Source organism: Nerophis lumbriciformis, linkage group LG08 (assembly GCF_033978685.3).
Source record: "Nerophis lumbriciformis linkage group LG08, RoL_Nlum_v2.1, whole genome shotgun sequence".
Lineage (NCBI taxonomy): Eukaryota > Metazoa > Chordata > Actinopteri > Syngnathiformes > Syngnathidae > Nerophis > Nerophis lumbriciformis.
This window is the reverse complement of record NC_084555.2, coordinates 37,117,686-37,142,591: the sequence shown is the minus strand read 5'-3', so window position 1 is coordinate 37,142,591 and position 24,906 is coordinate 37,117,686. Positions and strand designations below refer to the sequence as shown.

Here is a 24,906-nt window from a genome sequence, read left to right as displayed (position 1 = left end):
AGGGATGATGTTTGATAAGAAATTATCGAGTTTGAGCCTAATATCGAATCCTCTTATCGAACCGATTCCTTATTGATTCTCTTATCGAGTCCAGACAGGTTGTTGTATATGGAAAAAAACACACAATATTTGGTTTAACAAAAGCTCACTTTTATTATATAAGAAAAAAATAAAATCTAATAAATAAATAAATATTGACTGTTACCCCCCTAAGAAAATAAAATAAAATAAATAGATATTGACTGTTGTTACCTAAAGTATATTAAGTGTGATTTTTCAGAAAAACAAATATATACAGTAACACAAAAACAACCTGTCTCTGTGATCACTATAGGTGTATAAATAATAATATAGTGTTAAATAAAATCAGTCCCTTGGGCACAAAACTGAAAATAATACAGCTCTCCAAAAAGTGCACTTCTGCTGCTATTTGACATAACTGTTTGTTATGAGGCTTTGACATTGTTGCACTTTATTTCTTTATTGAAAGAAAATTCTATGAAAAGAAAAGTTGTTTGCAAATGTGTTTACAATGCTAAAAAATGAAAAGTTAAAGCTAAAAAAAGAAATACACTTTATTGAGTTAACATTATTTCTTTATAGGGGGAAATATGTTATGAGCTAGGGAATATATTAACTACACTAGTGTGAAGTGAAGTGAATTATATTTATATGGCGCTTTTCTCTAGTGACCCAAAGCGCTTTTACATAGTGAAACCCAATATCTAAGTTTTATTTAAACCAGTGTGGGTGGCACTGGGAGCAGGTGGGTAAAGTGTCTTGCCCAAGGACACAACGGCAGTGACTAGGATGGCGGAAGCGGGGATCGAACCTGGAACCCTCAAGTTGCTGGCACAGCCGCTCTACCAAACGAGCTATACCGCCCCACTACCCAGCATGCAACGGGAGTGCCGAGCATGCGCGGTAGCCCCGAAAAGTGTTGTTGCATGTCGTCACCCGGCAGCTAAGAATGAGGTTATGAGCACGCTGTGAAAGTAAACGTCAAAAACTCAGCCAACACGCCTCGTCTGCATTATTTATAATTAGACAGACAACACATATACAGTGTGATTTTGTTTTGTTTACAAGGAAAGAAAAACAAAAGTTAAAAAAGGGAGATATGTTGTATATATATGTATGTGCTGCGGTTGCTTTAAGAACGTTGCGACAGCTGCCGTAAAGGAGGTGCGTTGCTAGCCTGGTTGCTATGTTTCCGGTTGGTCGTGAAAGTGTTCGTCATGTGTTTGTACCCTGCTCAAATCTCTCAGTAAAGTTATTCATTGGATTATACCTTTTGTTTTGAACTTTATTACACCTTGGAGCGCTTTTTTTTACGGTCCATTGTTTTTCCTGCTTTCCCTATCTGCGCCTAATGACTGAGCTACGTGATGTCATTTCTTGTGATGTCCCACGGGGCATTTCTGGTCGGGACGGGATTCGTCCCCAGGGATTCGAATAAAGAACCAACTCTTTTTCTTTACTATAGTGGTCTCGATAACGGGTACCGGTTCTCAAAAAGGGATTCGAGTCCGAGGACTCGGTCCTTTTCTTATCCAACAACCGTGAAAATCGGTTTCGAGTATCATCCCTAGTAGACGATCGATGTCACAAAACAGTTGCAATAGCAGAATCAATGTCAGCACACGACTCCTCGCTGCGTGCTGCCATTGTTGCTTGAATCAAACAGTCGCTTGTGCGCTACGTCTCATCTATGAAATCCCACCCGGCGATCCTGATTGGTTCATTATTTTTTGCTATCTTGAAGGAGTTTGCAATGCCCTTGAGGCCAGATCCATGTGTGGAGCTCAGCGAACTACAAGGATCTGGCGATAGTCAGGTAAGTATTCCAGTAGAAAGGTTCAACAAATTCAAATTCTGAATGTTGGGTTCCAGCTGATCTGAGTTATTTCAATCAATCCTGACTGTGCTCACTCTAAAATAAAACGTCACGATCAATCATGACCACATGATAACAGATTTTACGATTCACCATAGCAACTGGGGATAGAAAAGGTATTTCTTCCTGGTGGAAATATATATTCTTTTTACTAAAAACAAAAAATAATAATAATAATATTGGACTTGAGTAACAGATAAGTACTGCCAGAGTCAATGTTTAAGTTAGAATGCAGAATTGTATTGAAAAATGAAGGGGTGATATGGAATAAAACAACATTTTAATTTAGGTGCAATCCCATGGGCAAAAAACACATGGATGTAGATGTAAATAATATCTCCTATTTGTTTGGATATATTTGACAGGTCAATGCAAATGAAAAGTAAATATTGTTTAGTGGCTATATACAGTATATATATATATTTTTTTTTTATAATAATGAAAAATAATGAAATAAAAACAAATGATGTGATTTTTTTTCTTTAATTTGTATAAATCAAAATAATAAATATTTAAAATCAAAATATGTTTTTTTTCCGCAGTATCATACAAGTAGTATAACTACAGGAGAGAGGAAACCTGAAAAAATGTAAGGTTTGTTCAACAAGTAGATTAGGTTACCACGGTAACTAACTCTGTGTTTGATTGACCTCTTTTTCAAAAACAAAAAAACTGAATTTACCTAATTTCAGGGTTTACATACTCCATGTTTTTACTTCACCTGCTTTCTGGACTACCCCCAGGTATCGTTGACTCTACCTTGGCTTTTGGCTCATCCTCCTGTTGTTGGCGAGTGTCCTTTCTGTGGCGAACCTCGGAGTGTTTCTCCCGATGAGAATGAGGAAGACCTTTGACCGTATCTCTGATAGACTCAGCAGCAGCAAAGCGTTTGGACAGCGCAGACACACACTGACCTAAGGAATCTGGCAACCATCACAAAAATGAGTTTGATGATTGATGCTTGCTTTGAAGACAAGTTAAGCAGCAAAAACCTGCAAATTAACTCTGTCAGCACAATCTCAATGCAACTCACATCTCCACAAACTACAATCTTGTTGGCTAACTGCACTAACTGTTTACACTCACCGGTAATCATCTTAATGCGAGAAAAGTGTCTTCTACTGCCGGAAAAAGTAAGAAGAAACCTCAGTTTGAGAGCCCCTGCTCCAAACTAAACACAGTCTTTGCACAGTCAATAATGGCTGCCTGATGATGTAATCAACTGATAAGCCAATCTGTGCTTTGAGTACTTGAATCAATTCAAAGAAATTAAAGTAAAAAATAAGCTATAATTTTCAAAGTAATGAAAAATGTGCTTTAAGGGAAATACTTTTTTTTTTTAAATACTACTATATTACTTTTTCAAGCATGTTTTTAGCCATCTCAGATGCTGAATTAGTCATGCTGCATATCATATCATATCATATCATATCTTCAATTTCATGTTTCATAATTAGTCCATATGTATACTTCTCTCTTTTTAATCAGCCCCGTAACTTACACAACATGCAGCTATAAAATTATTAAACGATGTTGCTGAATAAATGATATGTCTAATATTTTTTCTTTCTGACACACCATGCAAATATAATGTTGACACACACTCGTATGGCGGGGGATTCTCAGTTTGCACATACATTTCAGTGGTGCTAAATAAAACACTAAATAGTGCTCCCAAAACGGTGGTGAGTGTTGATTAATCACATATGTATAATATAATTGCATTTTCTCCTTTCTGTATTGTGGGCATTTTGATGCTATCAAGTTTGCACGTGTTTTAGTAAACCTTTAGTCAATCAGGCCCTAAACTGACATAAATACAGTGCTACATTGGTTTTTGTAATGCTTACTTTTCGTATGATATGAATGCAGCTGTGATAGGCTCCAGCACCCCCCGCGACCCCGAAAGGGACAAGCGGTAGAAAATTGATGGACGGATGGTTAGGGTTGGGCATTGCATTCCGACGATTCCGGTTCCTGAACAATTCTCGGGGCACATATTGACTATGCTATTTTCAAGCAGTATATAAATAGCAACCCTTTGAAGTTGAATATAAATGTTCCAATGTTTCTTTACAGAGGAAACATTTTCACAAAAGTTTGACTTTATTTTTGTAAAGCTCATAAAAAAACATTTACACTTATCCAATGTTGCTTATGTGTTAAATATAGAGATGTTCCGATTAATCAGTACACAATAACTAAACAAATGCAAAAAATATTATTTATAACTCATTTAAATCCTTTTTTTGCCCTCAAAATCCTCCTGTGTCCAGGGAAATAATTTGCTAAATTTTAAATAATCTATTGTGAGAAAATGTGGTGGCGACTTGTCCAGGGTGTACCCCGCCTACCGCCCGAATGCAGCTGAGATAGGCTCCAGCGCCCCCCCGCGACCCCAAAAGGGACAAGCGGTAGAAAATGGATGGATGCATATTTTGAGAAAATAAAAATATAGCAATTTTATGGATCAATCTGTCTTCCTCTTACGTGTAGCCTGGCAGTGGCCGCTGAACAGCAACAAATCAGCCCAACAGTTGTTGTTATATTATCCTCTCTCTAGAGCAAGGATGTCAAACATGAGGCCCATGGGCCTGATCAGGTTCAATCCGGCCTGCGAGAGAAGTTTGCTAAGTGTAAAATTGAGCTGCATTGTAAGTTAAAGAAACTGCTGTTCTAAATGTGTCCACTGGATATCGCAATAGCAATTCTGTTAGGCAAGCGAATAGTTTATACCGGGGCAAGCAAGTACACCAAGCAAGAGGTACACGGTAAAGCGGGGCTGTGACTCCTCCTCCTCGACCCAAAGTAAAACAAACAGGTGTAAAATAAAGAATTGGTAACCCCACTTAAAATGCTGCATGAGACACTGCACATTGATATAGTTCTGTGAAAATTATTGTCTTCTGTGGAAATTTAAAGAGAGTGAACAGTGTATGATTTACTGCAATACTGTCAGTCTTTTAAGTTTTTATTTTTGGTTTGTTGAAATTGTTCTCACATTGCACAGGTTTTATTTTTCTAACAAGACTCAGTGATGCCTAGAAGGCAGGGAGGTGCTCAACCCTCTTGAACAGTTTCTACCTCTGTTTGTATGGTTTGTTGAGTTAGCACAGGATTAATATGTGGAAATGACAAATTAAGTATTTGATACATAGAAGAGTTTTTAGTTTGTTTTTTGTTTAATCTGAGATGGGCTGTGACTTAAAGTTTAATTGCTTTGTAGATACACTGAGATTAAGTCTAAGTTCATTGTGTTCATCATGGTGTTTTTGAAACTGCACCATTTTTTTCCTCAGAATGTTTTAATTAACTTGAAGTGTTTTGTCAAGAGGATTATTTGCAGAGGTGTGGACTCGAGTCACATGACTTGGACTCGAGTCAGACTCGAGTCATGAATTTGATGACTTTAGACTCGACTTGACAAAATGTAAAGAGACTTGCAACTCGACTTAGACTTTAACATCAATGACTTGTGACTTCACTTGGACTTGAGCCTTTTGACTTGACATGACTTGCCACTTTCCCCAAAATCCAAAGCTTAAAAAGTTATTTGGGAGCGCTCCGTATTTTTCATTTTCTTCGTGTGTCGATCAGCGTGTTGTTCCTGTCAGCTTGTGTGCTCTCAGTACAATAGTCAATCAAATTAGATCTACGTAGTTTTCATCACACAGCATTCATCCAATCAAATTGCAGGACAACCAATGAACAAGAGTTGTCCAACAACGTGCCAGTGAGAAACAATTACACCAAAGTTGGTTTAGTTCGGGTATAAAAACTACGACTTGGTCAACCAAAAACGAATTGCCGTATGCAAATCACGCAGTTCGAATTTTACAGACGGAGACGCAACAACTTCCAACTTCGTTCGACATTTGAAGTTGCACAAAGAAGGGTAAGTTTTGAATGTAAAATAACGTTTATTGGCTAAGTAACGTGACTTTTATTTGCCGTGTAGTTAAATCAGTGAGGCTGTAAACTCACTGCTAACGTTTTAACCATAGACATCTTATAAGTTGACGCAGCATGGAGCGCTACTGCCTACTGGCGCAGACGAGACGCGTGGCCGCCATCTTGGAATGGTGATCCGCTCCACTCAGTGCAATTCATTTGGCAGGAGCAATGAACTGTCAGCGCATTTAATTCATCTTACCTCACTGAATACCACTGATTTTCACCCCCTTTTTTGTCATACGTGTAGCTATGATAACAGACACATGTTTTGGCGTGTTTTATTATTCATAGTTTGCTTAACAGTAATATAATATTCTTATACGCTATAAGTGACCAGACGTCCGAGATCAAAACTGGGAATATAATCCCAGAGAAGGGGGAAAAAAACGGTTAGCTATTTTTAAGTTGAAGAAACAGTATGATTAAGTTATATATACATGCGTGTATCCTACATAAACAATGTATGAACACATTAGACATCTATATATCTTAGGGACCTATAGACTGTATCTCTGTTGCTTCAGCAGCAGAGAGTTTATTCTGTCTTGACACTTTGTATTGATATTTTCTATTACATTCTTCCCTTAAATGATAATGTTTGCAGTGATTGTTTTATATGTATTTTTTTATGTAAGTCGCTTTGGATAAAAGCGTCTGCCAAATACTTAAACATATATAAACACCTGAAAGTCTTTATATCAGCTAAAACCACCAATCTGTTTCACTGGATTCAGAATAAAACCAAATTCTGTTTTACCCAACAATGTTAGTATTTGAATATTGTTACTTGAAGACTTATTCCTGGTTACAATTATACTGTTAAGAAAGTATTGTCTTATACTTTGCCTAAAATGAGAATACATCATAATCAGTGGCGGCTGGTGAATTTTGTTTTAGGTGGGGCTGAAAGTTTGTAAACCAAACCCCTGAAGGGGGGGTCATCCTCCCCCAGAAGATTTCTTTGTGATTTTCACATACAAATATTGAAGATCTTTGCTCCTTCTCAACTCTGTGGTAATATTCTTTTCATAAAATACAACCAATAGTACGTTAATGTTAAATCTTACTTGTGAAAAGTAATCCCCCGATTCCTATTTTCAACAGTCCGCTCATTTGAGCAGGAAAACGCTGAACACCATCTTTGTTTTCTACCTGTCAACTGTCAGTTTAGGCTGCGCGCCGGGTCCTCATCACCACTTCAAGATGGCGGCCAAATTGCTCACGTCACAGCAACCAATGCTGCGTCTACTTATACGATGTCTATGGTTATAACGTCATTGCAAACACGGCAATCTGTTGCGTCCACTGCAGTTCGCTACTTTATTCATACTTTTTGTCAAGTGATTTTTTTTAGGCAGGGTTGCATGAGGTACCTACACATAACGTTACGTTAGTCAATGTATCACACACAGTAACGTAACGTTAGACGGCGGTCAGCAGCATCGCGTATTTTAGCCACCTACAAAAAGACAAACATAGTCAAATAAAGGTCAGTTAAAATGTATACTATATTAAGAATATGTGTACATACTGCATAGGGCCCTGACATCTAAAAAGTACAACTCTGTTCATTGTTATGTTCATATATTTGTTATGTTTTTCATGTGTACGCACACAGATCAATGAGATAAGATAAGAACAGGACAGAAACTGCTGTGGAACTAGTTACAATGCAATATGCCATGGAAATACAATGTTAACACTTTTGTGCAAATAAGTAAAGTTGCACTTGTTTTTTCAAATGTGTTTATTCTGTAAAGGAATGAGTTAAATGTTTAAAATGACTGGTTAATAGTGCTATTAAGAAGTGCAATGTCACCACTATCTTTTTCCCTGCAATTTCAAATGCACTTGTTTTAATAAATAAATACAGCGTTTCAAAAGCATACACAATCTGTGTAAATACATTAGTCTGTGGTTAAAACGACTTGAAAGGACTCGAAACTCAAAATGCAGAACTTGGGACTTGACTTGAGACTTTCCAGTCTTGACTTTGGACTTGACTCGGACTTGCCTGTCTTGACTTGGGACTTGAGGGCAAAGACTTGAGATTTACTTGTGACTTGCAAAGCAATGACTTGGTCCCACCTCTGATTATTTGTGTTATGTACATTTTCAGAATCTGCTTTGAATTCAAGTTTCATAGAAGATTCCATAGGAACTGCTTGGGGTCATGTTGACCCCACTTGTGGAAGAGTGGCTAGTGATAAAAAAAACAACCTGTAATTTCTTAGAATGATGACAAAATAAATACAAATCTAAATGGCCTCATGTCACAAAAAGGTTTCATCAACAATACCTGGAATATGAAAACATTTAAATTATTTATTCAAGAGTTTGAAGAATAACAACCCAGTTTTAATTGGGGTCATTTTAGACCCCACTTGTGGAAGAGTGTAGGTATTTGTAGGTTGTGTGTCCAAAGGTTAATAAATGTAGTCTATTTATTCTTAGGGAAGCAGTTGGCTGCTATTTATGGATTTATGTATCTGAGCCGAGGATGTCGTTGTGGCTTGCAGCCCTTTGAGACACTCGTAATTTAGAGCTATATAAATAAACTTTGATTGATTGATGTTTCTTTTGGTCAGTGGACTGAGTATCGAAAATAGGAATCGACGTTTGAAAATGTGGACGTTCCAGGGAGAATTGAAATGTAAGACCTGGTTCCCACGGATGCTCAATGCCCAAACCTAGATTTGACTTTTGTCAAGAGTTTTTCTCGGTTACATTGCACATAACAAACTATTCCATTTGCACGCCTATCCATATCCATCCATCCATGTTCTACCATTTGTCCATCTATCATTCCACAAAATCGAGTGCACAAACAAAAGAATTCCACATGTTCATTTATCCGTTTTATTTTTCATTCATATCTATTTTGCATTGTTTTCTACATATACAAACCCCGTTTCCATATGAGTTGGGAAATTGTGTTAGATGTAAATATAAACGGAATACAATGATTTGCAAATCATTTTCAATCCATATTCAGTTGAATATGCTACAAAGACAACATAATTGATGTTCAAACTGATAAACATTTTTTTTTTGCAAATAATCTTTAACTTTAGAATTTGATGCCAGCAACACGTGACAAAGAAGTTGGGAAAGGTGGCAATAAATACTGATGAAGTTGAGGAATGCTCATCAAACACTTATTTGGAACATCCCACAGGTGAACAGGCAAATTGGGAACAGATGGGTGCCATGATTGGGTATAAAAGTAGATTCCATGAAATGCTCAGTCATTCACAAACAAGGATGGGGCGGGAGTCACAAATGCGTGAGCAAATTGTTGAACAGTTTAAGAAAAACCTTTCTCAACCAGCTATTGCAAGGAATTTAGGGATTTTACCATCTACGATCCGTAATATCATCAAAGGGTACAGAGAATCTGGAGAAATCACTGCACGTAAGCAGCTAAGCCCGTGGACTTTGATCCCTGAGGCTGTACTGCATCAACAAGCGACATCAGTGTGTAAAGGATATCACCACATGGGCTCAGAAACACTTCAGAAACCCACTGTCAGTAACTACAGTTGGTCGCTACATCTGTAAGTGCAAGTTAAAACTCTCCTATGCAAGGCGAAAACCGTTTATCAACAACACCCAGAAACGCCGTCGGCTTCACTGGGCCTGAGCTCATCTAAGATGGACTGATACAAAGTGGAAAAGTGTTCTGTGGTCTGACGAGTCCACATTTCAAATTGTTTTTGGAAACTGTGGACGTTGTGTCCTCCGGACCAAAGAGGAAAAGAACCATCCGGATTGTTGTAGGCGCAAAGTTGAAAAGCCATCATCTGTGATGGTTTGGGGGTGTATTAGTGCCCAAGACATGGGTAACTTACACATCTGTGAAGGCACCATTAATGCTGAAAGGTACATACAGGTTTTGGAGCAACATTACCATGGACGCCCCTGCTTATTTCAGCAAGACAATGTCAAGCCACGTGTCAACGTGGCTTCATAGTAAAAGAGTGCGGGTACTAGACTGGCCTGCCTGTAGTCCAGACCTGTCTCCCATTGAAAATGTGTGGCGCATTATGAAGCCTAAAATACCACAACGGAGACCCCCGGACTGTTGAACAACTTAAGCTGTACATCAAGCAAGAATGCGAAAGAATTCCACCTGAGAAGCTTAAGAAATGTGTCTTCTCAGTTCCCAATCGTTTACTGAGTGTTGTTAAAAGGAAAGGCCATGTAACACAGTGGTGAACATGCCCTTTCCCAACTACTTTGGCACGTGTTGCAGCCGTGAAATTCTAAGTTAATTATTATTTGCAAAAACAAAAATAAAGTTTATGAGTTTGAACATCAAATATCTTGTCTTTGTAGTGCATTCAATTGAATATGGGTTGAAAAGGATTTGCAAATCATTGTATTCCGTTTATATTTACATCTAACACAATTTCCCAACTCATATGGAAACGGGGTTTGTAAAACGAATGCATATTCTCTATAAAATGTGTGCTTTGTTAACATTTTTGAGTATCTGTAACGGCTTAATTGAATTTCCATTATTTCTTGTGGTTCCTTTGGTTTTTGTACGATTCCGATTTTGTGCAAAATTTCTTAACGCATTACTAACAAAAACTGAGGCATAAGTGTATTACGAAAAGAAAGTTGTTTATTATCATTCTGAGTACGACATACCTGAATATTCAGTCTTGCCAATCTCAGCATAGACTGTGGCCATGAGCTCCAGGCTTCTGGCAGTAATCGGATGGTCATTACCAAAGGTCTTTTGGTGGATCTTCGTAGCCTGACAGACGAATTAAGGTTACCAAATGTCTGATTGATTATCAACATTGAGAAAGCAATGGAAATGTATACGTACCTTACCACTGTACTCTAGCGCAAGATGAGGCCTGGAAGAAAAATGGAGAAAAAAACACATGTAAGAGAGCGGACCTCTGCCAAGGCTTAAACTAGGGATGTCTGATAATGGCTTTTTGCCGATATCCGATATTCCGATATTACCCAACTCTTTAATTACCGATACTGATATCAACCGATACCGATATCAACCGATACATACAGTCGTGGAATTAACACATTATTATGCCTAATTTGGACAACCAGGTATGGCGAAGATAAGGTACTTTTTTAAAACATTTATAAAATAAGATAAATAAATTAAAAACATTTTCTTGAATAAAAAAAAAAGTAAAACAATAGAAAAACAGTTACATAGAAACTAGTAATTAATGAAAATGAGTAAAATTAACTGTTAAATGTTAGTACTATTAGTGGAACAGCAGCACGCACAATCATGTGTGCTTACGGACTGTATCCCTTGCAGACTGTATTGATATATATTGATATATAATGTAGGAACCAGAATATTAATAACATAAAGAAACAACCCTTTTGTGTGAATGAGTGTAAATGGGGGAGGGAGGTTTTTTGGGTTGGTGCACTAATTGTAAGTGTATCTTGTGTTTTTTATGTTGATTTAATAAAAAAAATAAAATAAAAAAAACGATACCGATAATAAAAAAAATGATACCGATAATTTCCGATATTACATTTTAACGCATTTATCGGCCGATAATATCGGCAGGCCGATATTATCGGACATCTCTAGCTTAAACGTTTGTCACCTACACAATCAATAGGTGAGTGAGCACAATCTATCCATCTTTATTATTAAAAGGGGGTAAAGTTTCATACAGAGAGACTCGTCTGGATTCAAGAAGCGAACAAAAAATAAATAAAAATTAACAGAATACAACCTAATCGGAAAAAAAAATGTTTGTATTACAGAAAGAAATTGTATTATTTTTAATCAAACTTGAATTTAATTTGATGCACGTTTAGTTTTTTCCCTACCATTTTTTTTGTACTGCAAAATAGAAATTTAACATTTTTAAAAGATAAATGTAGAAACATTCCTAATACACAGGTAAAATGGCCTGTGCTCCCCCCACCCCCGACAGATCGTGGGATCTGTATATAAGGAGGACGGCCCTGAGTGGGATACAATAATACATTTGCAAACGTAACAAAAGCAATACCTAAACCAAATCACTTCCTGCCTATGTATATTTCATGTACTGTATGTGGGACAAGGAAGTGCAATGTGGGTCAAGTGCTGGTTGTCAGGGGAGCTCATCTGTTTCATTGCCCGTGGGGTGCGGGTAGGGGGGCAACAATGACACCGACTTCGAAAAGCTGTGATGACACACGGGAAGCACTAGAAGGAAGTGGAGATGCTAGTGCTATTGCAGGCTTACTGGCACGTGTCCGCCCGTCCTGTCTGCCTTGTGTTAATCTATGTAAACACATCACAGGAGATATGAGAGCATACAGCTGTTTCTCTCGCAGGTGAGCAGGAAAGTCAGGCGTGGACGTCCGTCACCCTCCCGTGTTGAGTAAACATGTAGAGCAAGCTCTGTTTAGTGTGACAGAATGTCAGACTCGCCGTCCCAAAGCCACATGTCCCTTCAATAAGTAATGCCCCGGTGTCGCTTTGCCTGTTTAAAAGGGCCCTCTTAGGGGACACCTGATCAGAGAAGACCTGAAAGGGACTTTCTACCACATCGCTGAAAGACTGATGAAGGCATGAGTCCTCTGGTTGTTTTTAGTTTTTTTTTCCAGAAAACAGGATCTTATTTAAAGGATGTTAATACTTGTACCCAAAACTTCATCCTCCAGGGTACTTGCACACACAACTTTAACCACTGTTTCTTTTATACTACAGTGGAAATGTACAAAAACGGAGGCTGCACTGTATATGTACTGTATATTTATATTTATATGCATATTTTTATGTACACAATGCAGTAAACCCACTAGTCTTTCTGTCATGTCTGTTGATCATGTTTTTGTTTGGCCATGTGCAGTTTGTTTTTTGGCCTGGTTGCACTTCCTTGTTTGTTTGTTACCTTGACAGCCATTAGTGTCACCTGTGTCACGCCTTGGACTCACGCACCTGATTCATTTGAACTCACGCACCTGTTTTCAATCACCACATGACTATTTAAGCCTGTCATTTTCTGTTGCAGTCGGCCTGGCGACATCACATTCATGCTCTGCACTCTTGACACGCTGCTTACTCTGTCCAGGTCATAGTTCATGCTGCTCTTTTCTTGCCTCGTAAGTTTTTTTGTTTATTCAAGCCACTGTTTTGTACCTCCGCTGTGAGCGCCTTTTGTTTGTTCTTTTTTGTCCCCATAGTTCTGCCTTTGTGCGCGTTTTGTTTTATTAGCCAAGTTTGTTCCCCGCCTTGTGTGTGCCTTTTGTTTATACTTTTTATGATTTATTATTAAATCATGTATTTAACTTCACGCCATGTCTGGTCCAAATCCTTTGCATTCCGGTAAAACAAACCCCAAGGTCCACGTATTGACACTTTCTGGTCTAACCTAAAAAATTATAACCAAGACACACGCATGCGCACACAAACACAGCAAATGATTTGACAATTGCCAAAAATTAACATTCTATTTCTAAAAATGTCCCTAGTTTTAAGAGCTATGTACTTATTTTTGATAATTGACTTTACATTATAATCTTGATTTTGGCATTAGTCATTATATTTTGTCCAGTCTAGTTTAAAAATGTTAAAGTTGAGAAAATAGATATTCAATAGATACTAATAGAATTCAAAGATATTTTGGTTTTCTCCGCATATAAAATGTTGTTTAAAGATTCTGCAACCTCCCGAGGATGCTTAATTTAACAACTGCAAGTTGAATAATGCTTGTTTTCAGAATAAAATACTTATTTTCTACCTTTAAAATCCTGCTAATTTTTAGATGTACCACTCTTAAGTTAGGATGTCTTATCAAGTAAAATTAACTAGGTGCATGGACAGATAATTTCACTAGTTTTTAGTATTTTTTTCCTAAAATCTCGTCTTTTAACTTTTATTTTGTCAGCTCTTTTTTGCGGCACACACACACACACACACACACACACACACACACACACACACACACACACACACACACACACACACACACACACACACACACACACACACACATACAAGGAGACACCAGATCCTTTGAAGGTGTTACTTCACTTACATAGAGTGGTGTCCCATTTCTTTACATGTATTCAGAAGTTCAACTCGAGCAAAACAAAGATGTATTGACACGAAAACAAGTATCGCCATGGAAAAAGTTTGGAAGTGAAGAACACTCAATAAAAAGTGAAGACATTTAAATTCACCCTAAAAAAATTATGAATAAAGATGGACATGAAGGAAAAGTGTATCCAATGTAAAAAATATCCAAATAAAAATGTATATTTCAAATTTTTTAGGATTAGTACTAATATTATTCTTTTTGACAATGCAAAAAATCATGTTAAATCCCCAAACTTCATTGTTGTTCAATATTTATTTTTTTTGTTAACGGAGACCTACGAAGAATTAAATATTTTCTGACTTATATATGTTGTTACAATGTTGGATGCTTGACACAGTTTTGGATACTTTTGTTTGCAGGGTTTTGCAGTCTGGCTACGTTGTGACGTCACAGCGAGGTGGACGTACTTATTTACACATTAAAGGGGAACTGCACTTTTTTCGTAATTTTGCCTATCTTTTACAATCCTTATGAGAGACAAGAAGACAAAAGGTTTTGGGTTTTTTTGCATTCTAACTTGTAAAAATTGCTCGTTCTAGGTGGCTAGCAATGCAGCTAATGGGAGCAATCATTTTTACCTCTAAATCACTTTAAAAATGCATTCAAATACTGCCAACAATACTTCATTTACGTTTTGTAATCTGTATAATAACCAAGTTGTAGCGGCATTATTATTGTAAGAGCGAACACTGAGGAACTATTTCTACAGCATACTAACACATCGGCATGCTTCGGTATTAGCCGTAAAAGATAGCTATGGCAAGAGATAAGCTAGCCTCTACATCAGCTGAGTTTGTAATGCACAACACAATGTCATAGGACACCAATCTGTACTGACTGAAAAACATGAAGTTTCATATTACAGTATCTGTAAAGTATTAGCTCACATTTCATTTTTTGTTTGTACACAGCTAGCTCGACTGACTGTGGTTGTAATAACAACCATGACATGCTGCTTGTATAATTAGCATTATTAAAGTGTCTTACTCGATGAACATTTGTACGTTTGGTCCAGCTGGTTGGGGATGTTTTTTCCGGTTTATTTCATTTATGTCGAAATATTTACAGCATCAGTGTCACGCCGACCTCACTCTCTCGGCTTTTGTCTGCTCCAACGTTTCATCCTCTTCTTTGTGCTAGCTTCTATAAGCAGGAGTTCATCCTCCGTATATTTAGCTTCAAAAAGAAAAGGTTGTAAATCCTCATTTGTCTAAAATTAGTTGTCTTTGTTGTCTGTTACGATTGGAAAACAAACTGCTGAAACGGAAATAAATGCGCATAGGAAATAAGCTCTGTCTGTTACTACATTATATATATATATATATATATATATATATATATATATATATATATATACATACAGACTTGCAGTGTGTATACAAAACGTTGATGGAGGGTTTTGAAGTTGATTTCGAGGGCTTTGAAGGCTATTGGTGACTCCCATTAGCCGCGTTTTTTATCATCTCTAAAATAAAAACAAATAAAAAAGACATATGAGTTCTTGTCTCTCATGATTGTGAAAAAAAGTGCAGTTCCCCTTTCAGTCAAGCTCTCAGTCAGAGGGGGAGGAGCTCATTCCCCTAAACTTCAGGCCATGAGGAAACGCAAAATAAAATAGGATAAACGTATTATTTTTATCTAATATTGGCATGTGCGCATTAACACTAATGTACAACATGCAGTGACATAAATGCTGCTAAAAGCAGTTATTTTTATGCAGGTCTGATTCGATCAGCGAGTGTGCAGGTGAACCTAATGCTGTGACCGGGTGAATCTATATAAAGTTTATTTTTAACTGTGTCTGGAAAAAAACAGCAGTGATGACATCTAAATATATATTTAAACAGTGTACATATTTAAAATATACATTTTGATACTTGTGGAGGGGGCGGGCCGCGGTTTTTAATTTGCAATCTGGGAATGCTTTCACAATCTTGCAGACAGATTAAAAAAAAATGTTTTAAAAGCGACTGTGGAGCAAATTTTTACACCAAAGCATATCCAATACATATTATCTGGAACACAAGGAAGTGTTTTAAATTTAGATTAAAATCATCATAGGTCCCCTTTAAGCTTAACAACGTAATAATAAAAATACATGAAAGAAAAAGACCACACATACATAAACTTTGTTCAACATATTATCCAATGGTACAGGCGCCATAAAACAAACTTTACACGAGCATAAATTACCTCCTGATAAGCCTACTAAGCACATACTGTACTGCACATTAAATCCCACACACTGTAAGTTTTACCTACTGTTTGCTCATGATGCACAGCTGGGCCAGCCGCTCGAGGTGCTGAGCCTGGGAGGCCTGCTCTGAGAGCTCCTCTGGGGTCGTCCATCCTGCAGAACCCAGCAAAGGCTCCTCCTGGGGCTCTGTTACGCAAACACAGGGCATGGGATCGCAGTCAGCCTGCCAGAAAACCACTCAAGGCTATCAAACCCCTCTGGGTCCTGACGATACGTCTCACTCTCAGCACCCCTCTAGGGGTTAACAAAACAACCCCAAAAATGCCTGCCTATCTGGCACTTCTGAGAACTATGAGAGTGAACTGAGAACTAGAGACAAGTCAGTGATACAGGTTGCAGAGAGCAGATAAAAGGGGTCAAACAACACACTTGCAACGCCCACTAGAACACTGTCACTGGCACGTGTGTGCAAGGTGACAAAGCAAATATACAGTCACGCACTGCACTCGTAAAAATGGGCTGCACCTGTATCCCACATTAGAGAAGGTAGCTAGTGACTACAAATGTATTTGAAAGAATTCACAAACAGCACAAGTAAGATGCAAATAATACGGCATGGACAGGTGATCGTGGCAGGTAAACAAAACACAGAGTCACAAAGAAGAGGTAACAAGTTCAAGACAGGTTTCTTTCAACGGTTGTGTTTATTATGCCGGTACAAATACTTTTTACTCCAACTTGTTGATCATGACATTTTTGACCTTCTAGTATTTTTTGCCATTCATTTTCTAAAAAAACAAAGGACAGGCACACAAAAACAATACTTGTATCAATAAACAGTTTAACAATATATCAATCAATCAATCAATGTTTATTTATTTAGCCCTAAATCACAAGTGTCTCAAAGGGCTGCACAAGCCACAACGACATCCTGGGTACAGAGCCCACATAAGGGCAAGGAAAAACTCACCCCAGTGGGACGTCGATGTGAATGACTATGAGAAACCTTGTAGAGGACCGCATTTATGGGTAACCCCCCCCCCTCTAGGGGAGACCGAATGCAATGGATGTCGAGTGGGTCTGACATAATATTGTGAGAGTCCAGTCCATAGTGGATCCAACATAATAGTAAGAGTCCAGTCCATAGTGGGGCCAGCAGGAAATAAGGATAATGAAGGATATCAACACAAAAAGACAATGTCACAGTCATAATGCAAGTACTTGTTTTGCATATAATTAAGGAGTTCCAGAAAAAGCATGTCCATCCATCCATCCATTTTCTACCGCTTGTTCCTTTTTTGGGGTCGCGGGGGGTGCGGGAGCCTATCTCAGCTGCATTCGGGCGGAAAGCGGGGTACACCCTGGACAAGTCGCCACCTCATCACAGGGCCAACACAGATAGACAGACAACATTCACACTCACATTCACACACTAGAGACCATTTAGTGTTGCCAATCAACCTATCCCCAGGTGCATGTCTTTGGCAGTGGGAGGAAGCCGGAGTACCCGGGGAGATCTTGCAAACTCCACACAGAAAGATCCCGAGCCCGGGATTGAACCCAGGACTACTCAGAACCTTCGTATTGTGAGGCACATGCACTAACCCCTCTGCCACCGTGCTGTCCAAAAAATGATGTCAACAGTGCGAAATAAATAAAGAACAGCAAAAATGCAAACATGCATTTTGCCCCTAAAGCCCTCCTGTGTCCAACAACGTTTTCCAGGATTTTATTTTTTATATCATTTATTATATGAGAATTAGCGCTTTTAAGCATTAATTTCAAGCACCTTTGAAACCCTTAAGTCAGGTATTTCAAGCACCCATGAGAACACAGTCAAGAAAAACATGCACTTTGTTATAATAACAACACTGTGAGAGTACTTGTAACTGTTGACATTGCTCAGTGTTACTACAAGCGTCACGTGCTCAACATGTGTCAAACATTACAGCCAAGTGAACAAAAATAGTTCTTTCTTCTCACAATCAGAAAAATGGAAATGAACATGTCATAATAGTACAAGCACTTCTATACACAGGTTATCATAATGCTTGTTGAACTTGCCTGTTCTCCCGTGCAGCGCTGTGAGCTCGATCAGTGCCACCTCGTAGAACATTTTTTCAGCCTGGATGAACTGGAGGGCCTTCCCATCTGTTGTATATGGGTGAAGGATCACTCACTTGTTCACTGGGATTAGTCAATTGTTGAAGTTAAAAACAGCCTTGTCGCGCAACTCAACTCTGTTTATTCGGCTCGACACCCGCCTTAAGAATGACCTTCAGGGATGTGCATGTAGTAAATGTTGGCAGAATGACTTTTTATGATAGACTACAGAGGCTCAGGAAACCAAGCCCCCCACTCTCGCCTTAACAGCTTAAAAGGGGACTGTGATGGTTTTCGTCTTTTATGACCTATAAATATTATTACAGTGTTGGATACTTGTGTTCAACAATGCCAAAGCATCAATTCATAAGGTTCATGCATTTGGGCGTGAGCTTGCTTAGATGCCTCTGTTCACAGCTTTTTTTTCAGTCTGGTTACCTGGTGACATCACAGCGAGGTGGACGTACTTATTTGGACATTAAGCTCCTCTTCCTGTGTTTCAGGCCATGGGGAAAGACAATAAGAGTAGATTAAAGTAAAAACCCCGTTTCCATATGAGTTGGGAAATTGTGTTGGATGTAAATATAAACGGAATAAAATGATTTGCAAATCCTTTTCAACCCATATTCAATTGAATGCACTACAAAGACAAGATATTTGATGTTCAAACTCATAAACTTTATTTTTTTTTTGTAAATAATAATTAACTTAGAATTTCATGGCTGCAACACGTGACAAAGTAGTTGGGAAAGGGCATGTTCACCACTGTGTTACATGGCCTTTCCTTTTAACAACACTCAGTAAACGTTTGGGAACTGAGGAGACACATTTTTTAAGCTTCTCAGGTGGAATTCTTTCCCATTCTTGCTTGATGTACAGCTTAAGTTGTTCAACAATCTGGGGGTCTCCGTTGTGGTATTTTAGGCGTCATAATGCACCACACATTTTCAATGGGAGACAGGTCTGGACTACAGGCAGGCCAGTCTAGTACCCGCACTCTTTTATTATGAAGCCACGTTGATGTAACACGTGGCTTGGCATTGTCTTGCTGAAATAAGCAGGGGCGTCCATGGTAACGTTGCTTGGATGGCAACATATGTTGCTCCAAAACCTGTATGTACCTTTCAGCATTAATGGCGCCTTCACAGATGTGTAAGTTACCCATGTCTTGGGCACTAATACACCCCCATACCATCACAGATGCTGGCTTTTCAACTTTGCGCCTATAACAATCCGGATGGTTCTTTCCCTCTTTGGTCCGGAGGACACAACGTCCACAGTTTCCAAAAACAATTTGAAATGTGGACTCGTCAGGCCACAGAACACTTTTCCACTTTTTATCAGTCCATCTTAGATGAGCTCAGGCCCAGCGAAGCCGACGGCGTTTCTGGGTGTTGTTGATAAACGGTTTCCGCCTTGCATAGGAGAGTTTTAACTTGCACTTACAGATGTAGCGACCAACTGTATTTACTAACAGTGGGTTTCTGAAGTGTTCCTGAGCCCATGTGGTGATATCCTTTACACACTGATGTCGCTTGTTGATGCAGTAAAGCCTGAAGGATCAAAGGTCACGGGCTTAGCTGCTTACGTGCAGTGATTTCTCCAGTTTCTCTGAACCCTTTGATGATATTACGGACCGTAGATGGTGAAATCCCTAAATTACTTGCAATAGCTGGTTGAGAAAGGTTTTTCTTAAACTGTTCAACAATTTGCTCACGCATTTGTTGACAAAGTGGTGACCCTCGCCCAATCCTTGTTTGTGTATGACTGTGCATTTCATGGAATCTACTTTTCTTTATACCCAATCATAGCACCCACCTGTTCCCAATTTGCCTGTTCACCTGTGGGATGTTCCAAAAAAGTGTTTGATGAGCATTCCTCAACTTTATCAGTATTTATTGCCACCTTTCCCAACTTCTTTGTCACGTGTTGCTGGCATCAAATTCTAAAGTTAATGATTATTTGCAAAAAAAAAAAAGTTTATCAGTTTGAACATCAAATATGTTGTCTTTGTAGCATATTCAACTGAATATGGGTTGAAAATGATTTGCAAATCATTGTATTCCGTTTATATTTACATCTAACACAATTTCCCAACTCATATGGAAACGGGGTTTGTAATATTATAATCTAATCTAGGCATGTGTATAATAAAAACCCACATGCAATATGAAATGACATAAATGCTGCTAAAAGCAGCTTATTTGTGAGGGTCGGAAACCAGGGTCTGCCTAATGTTGGGGGCGGGTGAAGCTATATAATGTTTATGAAATTTGATTTCGAAATTGTCTGGAAAAAATGACTTCAAGGTATATGTTTAAACAGTGTATCTTTTGGAAATATTTTTGGAGGGGGCAGGGTGTTGGTTCATTTGCAATCTGGGAACACATCTACAAACGAACAATTTGCAGACAGACTCAAAAAACTGCTTATAAAAATGACTGTGGAGCAACATTTACACAACATGTACAAGAAATGTACATAGGATATCCCATACATATTATCTAGACCACAAGGAAGTGTTTTGAATGTAGACTGAAATCATCATAGTGCTCTTTAATAATGAATGTGAGTGATAAACGGTCTTGAATCTTAAATTCTCACATCTCCTTTTTCAGGGTAAATACCAATGCACAGTGTAATTCTATTAATTTAGTCAAGACTAAAAAACATAAAGGGATACTGTCCAGTACACTATAGTGGTGTTATCAATTGAATGTACATTAATGAAAAAGTCCAGTGCCAAATGGATGGATTATCTTGGCAAAAACACAGATTTCATGAACACAATTTGAACAAATTATTCCTTTTGTGTCCATAGAAAAAGTTTTTCTTGAGTGTATTTAGTATCTTACACACTATACTAAAGTTCCATACATATATATTTTTTAAATTGTATTATTGATAATATTATATATTATATGTTTGTGAAAAGCCTTTCTATTAAAAGCACCTTTATTAATAGCGCCAGCTCACTCTGTCAGAAACACTCCATTGTACTTGGCCCACTGTGAAATGACACCGATGATGCTTGTCAGGTGAATTTAAGGAGCAGCAGAGACACTGAGCGCCTAAAATAAACACAGTCCTGGCTGTCCAAACACCCTATTTAAAACTGAATCTCTCACGTGCAAAACAATGTTTAATATTTGCTCACCAACGTGACGTGATGTTACTGAAGTAGCTAAATATAGTTAGTTCCAAAAGTATCTTTATGATTTTTATACGCCACAACATGACTTGCATTTACATGAAAAATATGCATGTTAAGTTCCTTTATGCCTATGGACATCATTCACCATATTACACTAACTTGCTGGGTCACAGATAAATAGGGATGGATACCTTCCACATTTGAACCGATAAAATACCAATTTTTGGTACCTCAAAGTCGATTTTCAATACTTTTGTGTATATTCATGGGGTAGTAGAGTCTCTTTCTATTACATATCAAACATTTAACAGTGAGCTGATAATGATAATGTTGTTGTCCAGTCATATTTAGTTTTTTTTCCACTTATGAGTCTCCTTTTCAAGTATGCATTTATTTCTTTATCCTCAGTGTGTTGCCGTTCTACTCTTAGCCATTAAGTTTCATATGTCCCATTTGTCTTTTGTTGAGCCCTACTGAGTGTTTATACTGCAATTATTGTAGTTATTACACATCAGCTGTTTGATTGTAACGTGGATCATAGTTGTAGTGTTCATGAACAAATTTGGAGGAGTTGAAATCGCCATGTAAATTCGCTAATGCTAACCAGTAGCATGTATATGGTATAGCCAATGTACATTAGCATCCAGCTAGCACAGTTTGATAAATGCAGCCTTACTTTTGAGTGCTTTCCATCAGACATACTTGCCTGTTTGCAAGGAAAATCGTAAGATCACCTGTAGAGGCAGTCCGCCATAAATACACCTTTTTTCCCGCCAAGTGCTTGAGCGTGGGCCAAGTGTGCAACCAGAAGTTGCAAATATAATCATCAATCAATTATATACTCATTTAGTGCTTGCAATGTGATTTATCAAACCTAAAGCAGTTTTGCAGGCGCGGGTTTGCATCTATATTTAGCACGTTTGGAATGCGCGTTCAAACTCACATTGTTTCGCACAAATGGCTGTGCCGCGGTCAGAAGCAGGCAATCACTGCTATGACGGATGATGGAGAGAATCACTTGTGCGCATGTCGACCATAGTCACATTGTGTGTCTGTCACAAATAAAAAATATCAGACACATTGTCTATTCAGAAATTCCATCTCAAAGATGATGCAGGACTTGAGGACACATGTAGAGCAAGCAGCGACAAAAAAAATCTAAAGAAATCCTTTTTGAAACAATTTATTTCAACATACATTTTTTTTTGTGTTTAGTGTGCTAAAAAGTAGATTATGTTGGAGTTTCTAATAGTCTAGAAAAGGTGGTACAGATCATAGTTGTTTGCTGCATGTTCCACAACATAGCAAAACACCATTTGTTGGTGTACATGAATATGAAGGAGAAATGAGTATCTCCATGCTGACACTACACCAAAAACTACGCACAACAACCTAATTTAAATAGGGCAGTGTGCACCACAGTTGTACTTGTGAGCAGATCACCTGCAGCACGCCTACTAATCGAACGCACAATGTTTTAGTTTGTGCATGCTATTTAACACTTGGTATTTTGGCTCTTAGTAGATGTGTCTTATAGTATAATAAATGTTTGCATGTACTTAAACATGTGCAATTATTAGTAGTGCACGCAAAGCTAATCTACTGGCACAGTTATGAATGAATGGCTGCTGGCTTTTTGGCGAGAAGGAGGCAATCTGTGAAATGACCTGACAATAAAGACAGAGGATAATTTGTGTGCGTGTTGACATACAAACCCCGTTTCCATATGAGTTGGGAAATTGTGTTAGTTGTAAATATAAACGGAATACAATGATTTGCAAATCCTTTTCAACCCATATTCAGTTGAATATGCTACAAAGACAACATATTTAATGTTCCAACTGATAAACTTTTTTTTTTTTTGCAAATAATCATTAACTTTAGAATTTGATGCCAGCAACACGTGACAAAGAAGTTGTGAAAGGTGGCAATAAATACTGATAAAGTTGAGGAATGCTCATCAAACACTTATTTGGAACATCCCACAGGTGAACAGGCAAATTGGGAACAGGTGGGTGCCATGATTGGGTATAAAAGTAGATTCCATGAAATGCTCAGTCATTCACAAACAAGGATGGGGCGAGGGTCACCACTTTGTCAACAAATGCGTGAGCAAATTGTTGAACAGTTTAAGAAAAACCTTTCTCAACCAGCTATTGCAAGGAATTTAGGGATTTCACCATCTACGGTCCGTAATATCATCAAAGGGTTCAGACAATCTGGAGAAATCACTGCACGTAAGCAGCTAAGCTCGTGACCTTCAATCCCTCAGGCTGTACTGCATCAACAAGCGACATCAGTGTGTAAAGGATATCACCACATGGGCTCAGGAACACTTCAGAAACCCACTGTCGGTAACTACAGTTGGTCGCTACATCTGTAAGTGCAAGTTAAAACTCTCCTATGCAAGGCGAAAACCGTTTATCAACAACACCCAGAAACGTAGTCGGCTTCGCTGGGCCTGAGCTCATCTAAAATGGACTGATACAAAGTGGAAAAGTGTTCTGTGGTCTGACGAGTCAACATTTCAAATTGTTTTTGTAAACTGTGGACGTCGTGTCCTCCGGACCAAAGAGGAAAATAACCATCCGGATTGTTATAGGCGCAATGTTGAAAAGCCAGCATCTGTGATGGTATGGGAATGTATTAGTGCCAAAGACATGAGTAACTTACACATCTGTGAAGGCGCCATTAATGCTGAAAGGTACATACAGGTTTTGGAGCAACATATGTTGCCATCCAAGCAACGTTACCATGGACGGCCCTGCTTATTTCAGCAAGACAATACCAAGCCACGTGTTACATCAACGTGGTTTCCTAGTAAAAGAGTGCGGGTACTAGACTGGCCTGCCTGTAGTCCAGACCTGTCTCCCATTGAAAATGTGTGGCGCATTATGAAGCCTAAAATACCACAACGGAGACCCCCGGACTGTTGAACAACTTAAGCTGTACATCAAGCAAGAATGGGAAAGAATTCCACCCGAGAAGCTTAAAAAATGTGTCTCCTCAGTTCCCAAACGTTTACTGAATGTTGTTAAAAGGAAAGGCCATGTAACACAGGGGTGAACATGCCCTTTCCCAACTACTTTGGCACGTGTTGCAGCCATGAAATTCTAAGTTAATTATTATTTGCAAAAAAAATATAAGTTTATGAGTTTGAACATCAACTATCTTGTCTTTGTAGTGCAATCAATTGAATATGGGTTGAAAAGGATTTGCAAATCATTGTATTCCGTTTATATTTACATCCAACACAATTTCCCAACTCATATGGAAACGGGGTTTGTATTTTGAACTGCCAGAAATAAAAACAGCAGACCTAAAAGCCCAATAATTTAGGGGCAGATTTTGAGCCAGTAGACTCCAAAAAGAATAAATCAAACACAGTGATGTTAAACACGTGAGAAATTGAGCACCAATACCCCATATATAAGGTAGATGAGATCATCACGCTCGATAGATGGCACTAGTTAGCCTTACAAAAATGCCATTAATAATTGTG

At 38.3% G+C, this 24,906-nt stretch overlaps 1 protein-coding gene across 2 annotated transcripts in view; it reads right to left on the bottom strand.

Moving 5' to 3' along the window:
• Positions 1-24,906, bottom strand: part of lg08h14orf180 (linkage group 08 C14orf180 homolog) — a 44,292-nt gene that overhangs the window by 16,745 nt on the left and 2,641 nt on the right. For both annotated transcript variants that reach the window (XM_061968826.2, XM_061968827.2), the window contains exons 3-7: positions 18,212-18,298; positions 16,213-16,333; positions 10,692-10,722; positions 10,508-10,616; positions 2,657-2,820 (exon numbers count right to left, since the gene is read on the bottom strand). In XM_061968826.2, the coding sequence (XP_061824810.1) occupies positions 2,657-2,820; positions 10,508-10,616; positions 10,692-10,722; positions 16,213-16,333; positions 18,212-18,298 (512 nt within the window). The remainder of the gene's footprint in view (positions 1-2,656; positions 2,821-10,507; positions 10,617-10,691; positions 10,723-16,212; positions 16,334-18,211; positions 18,299-24,906) is intronic.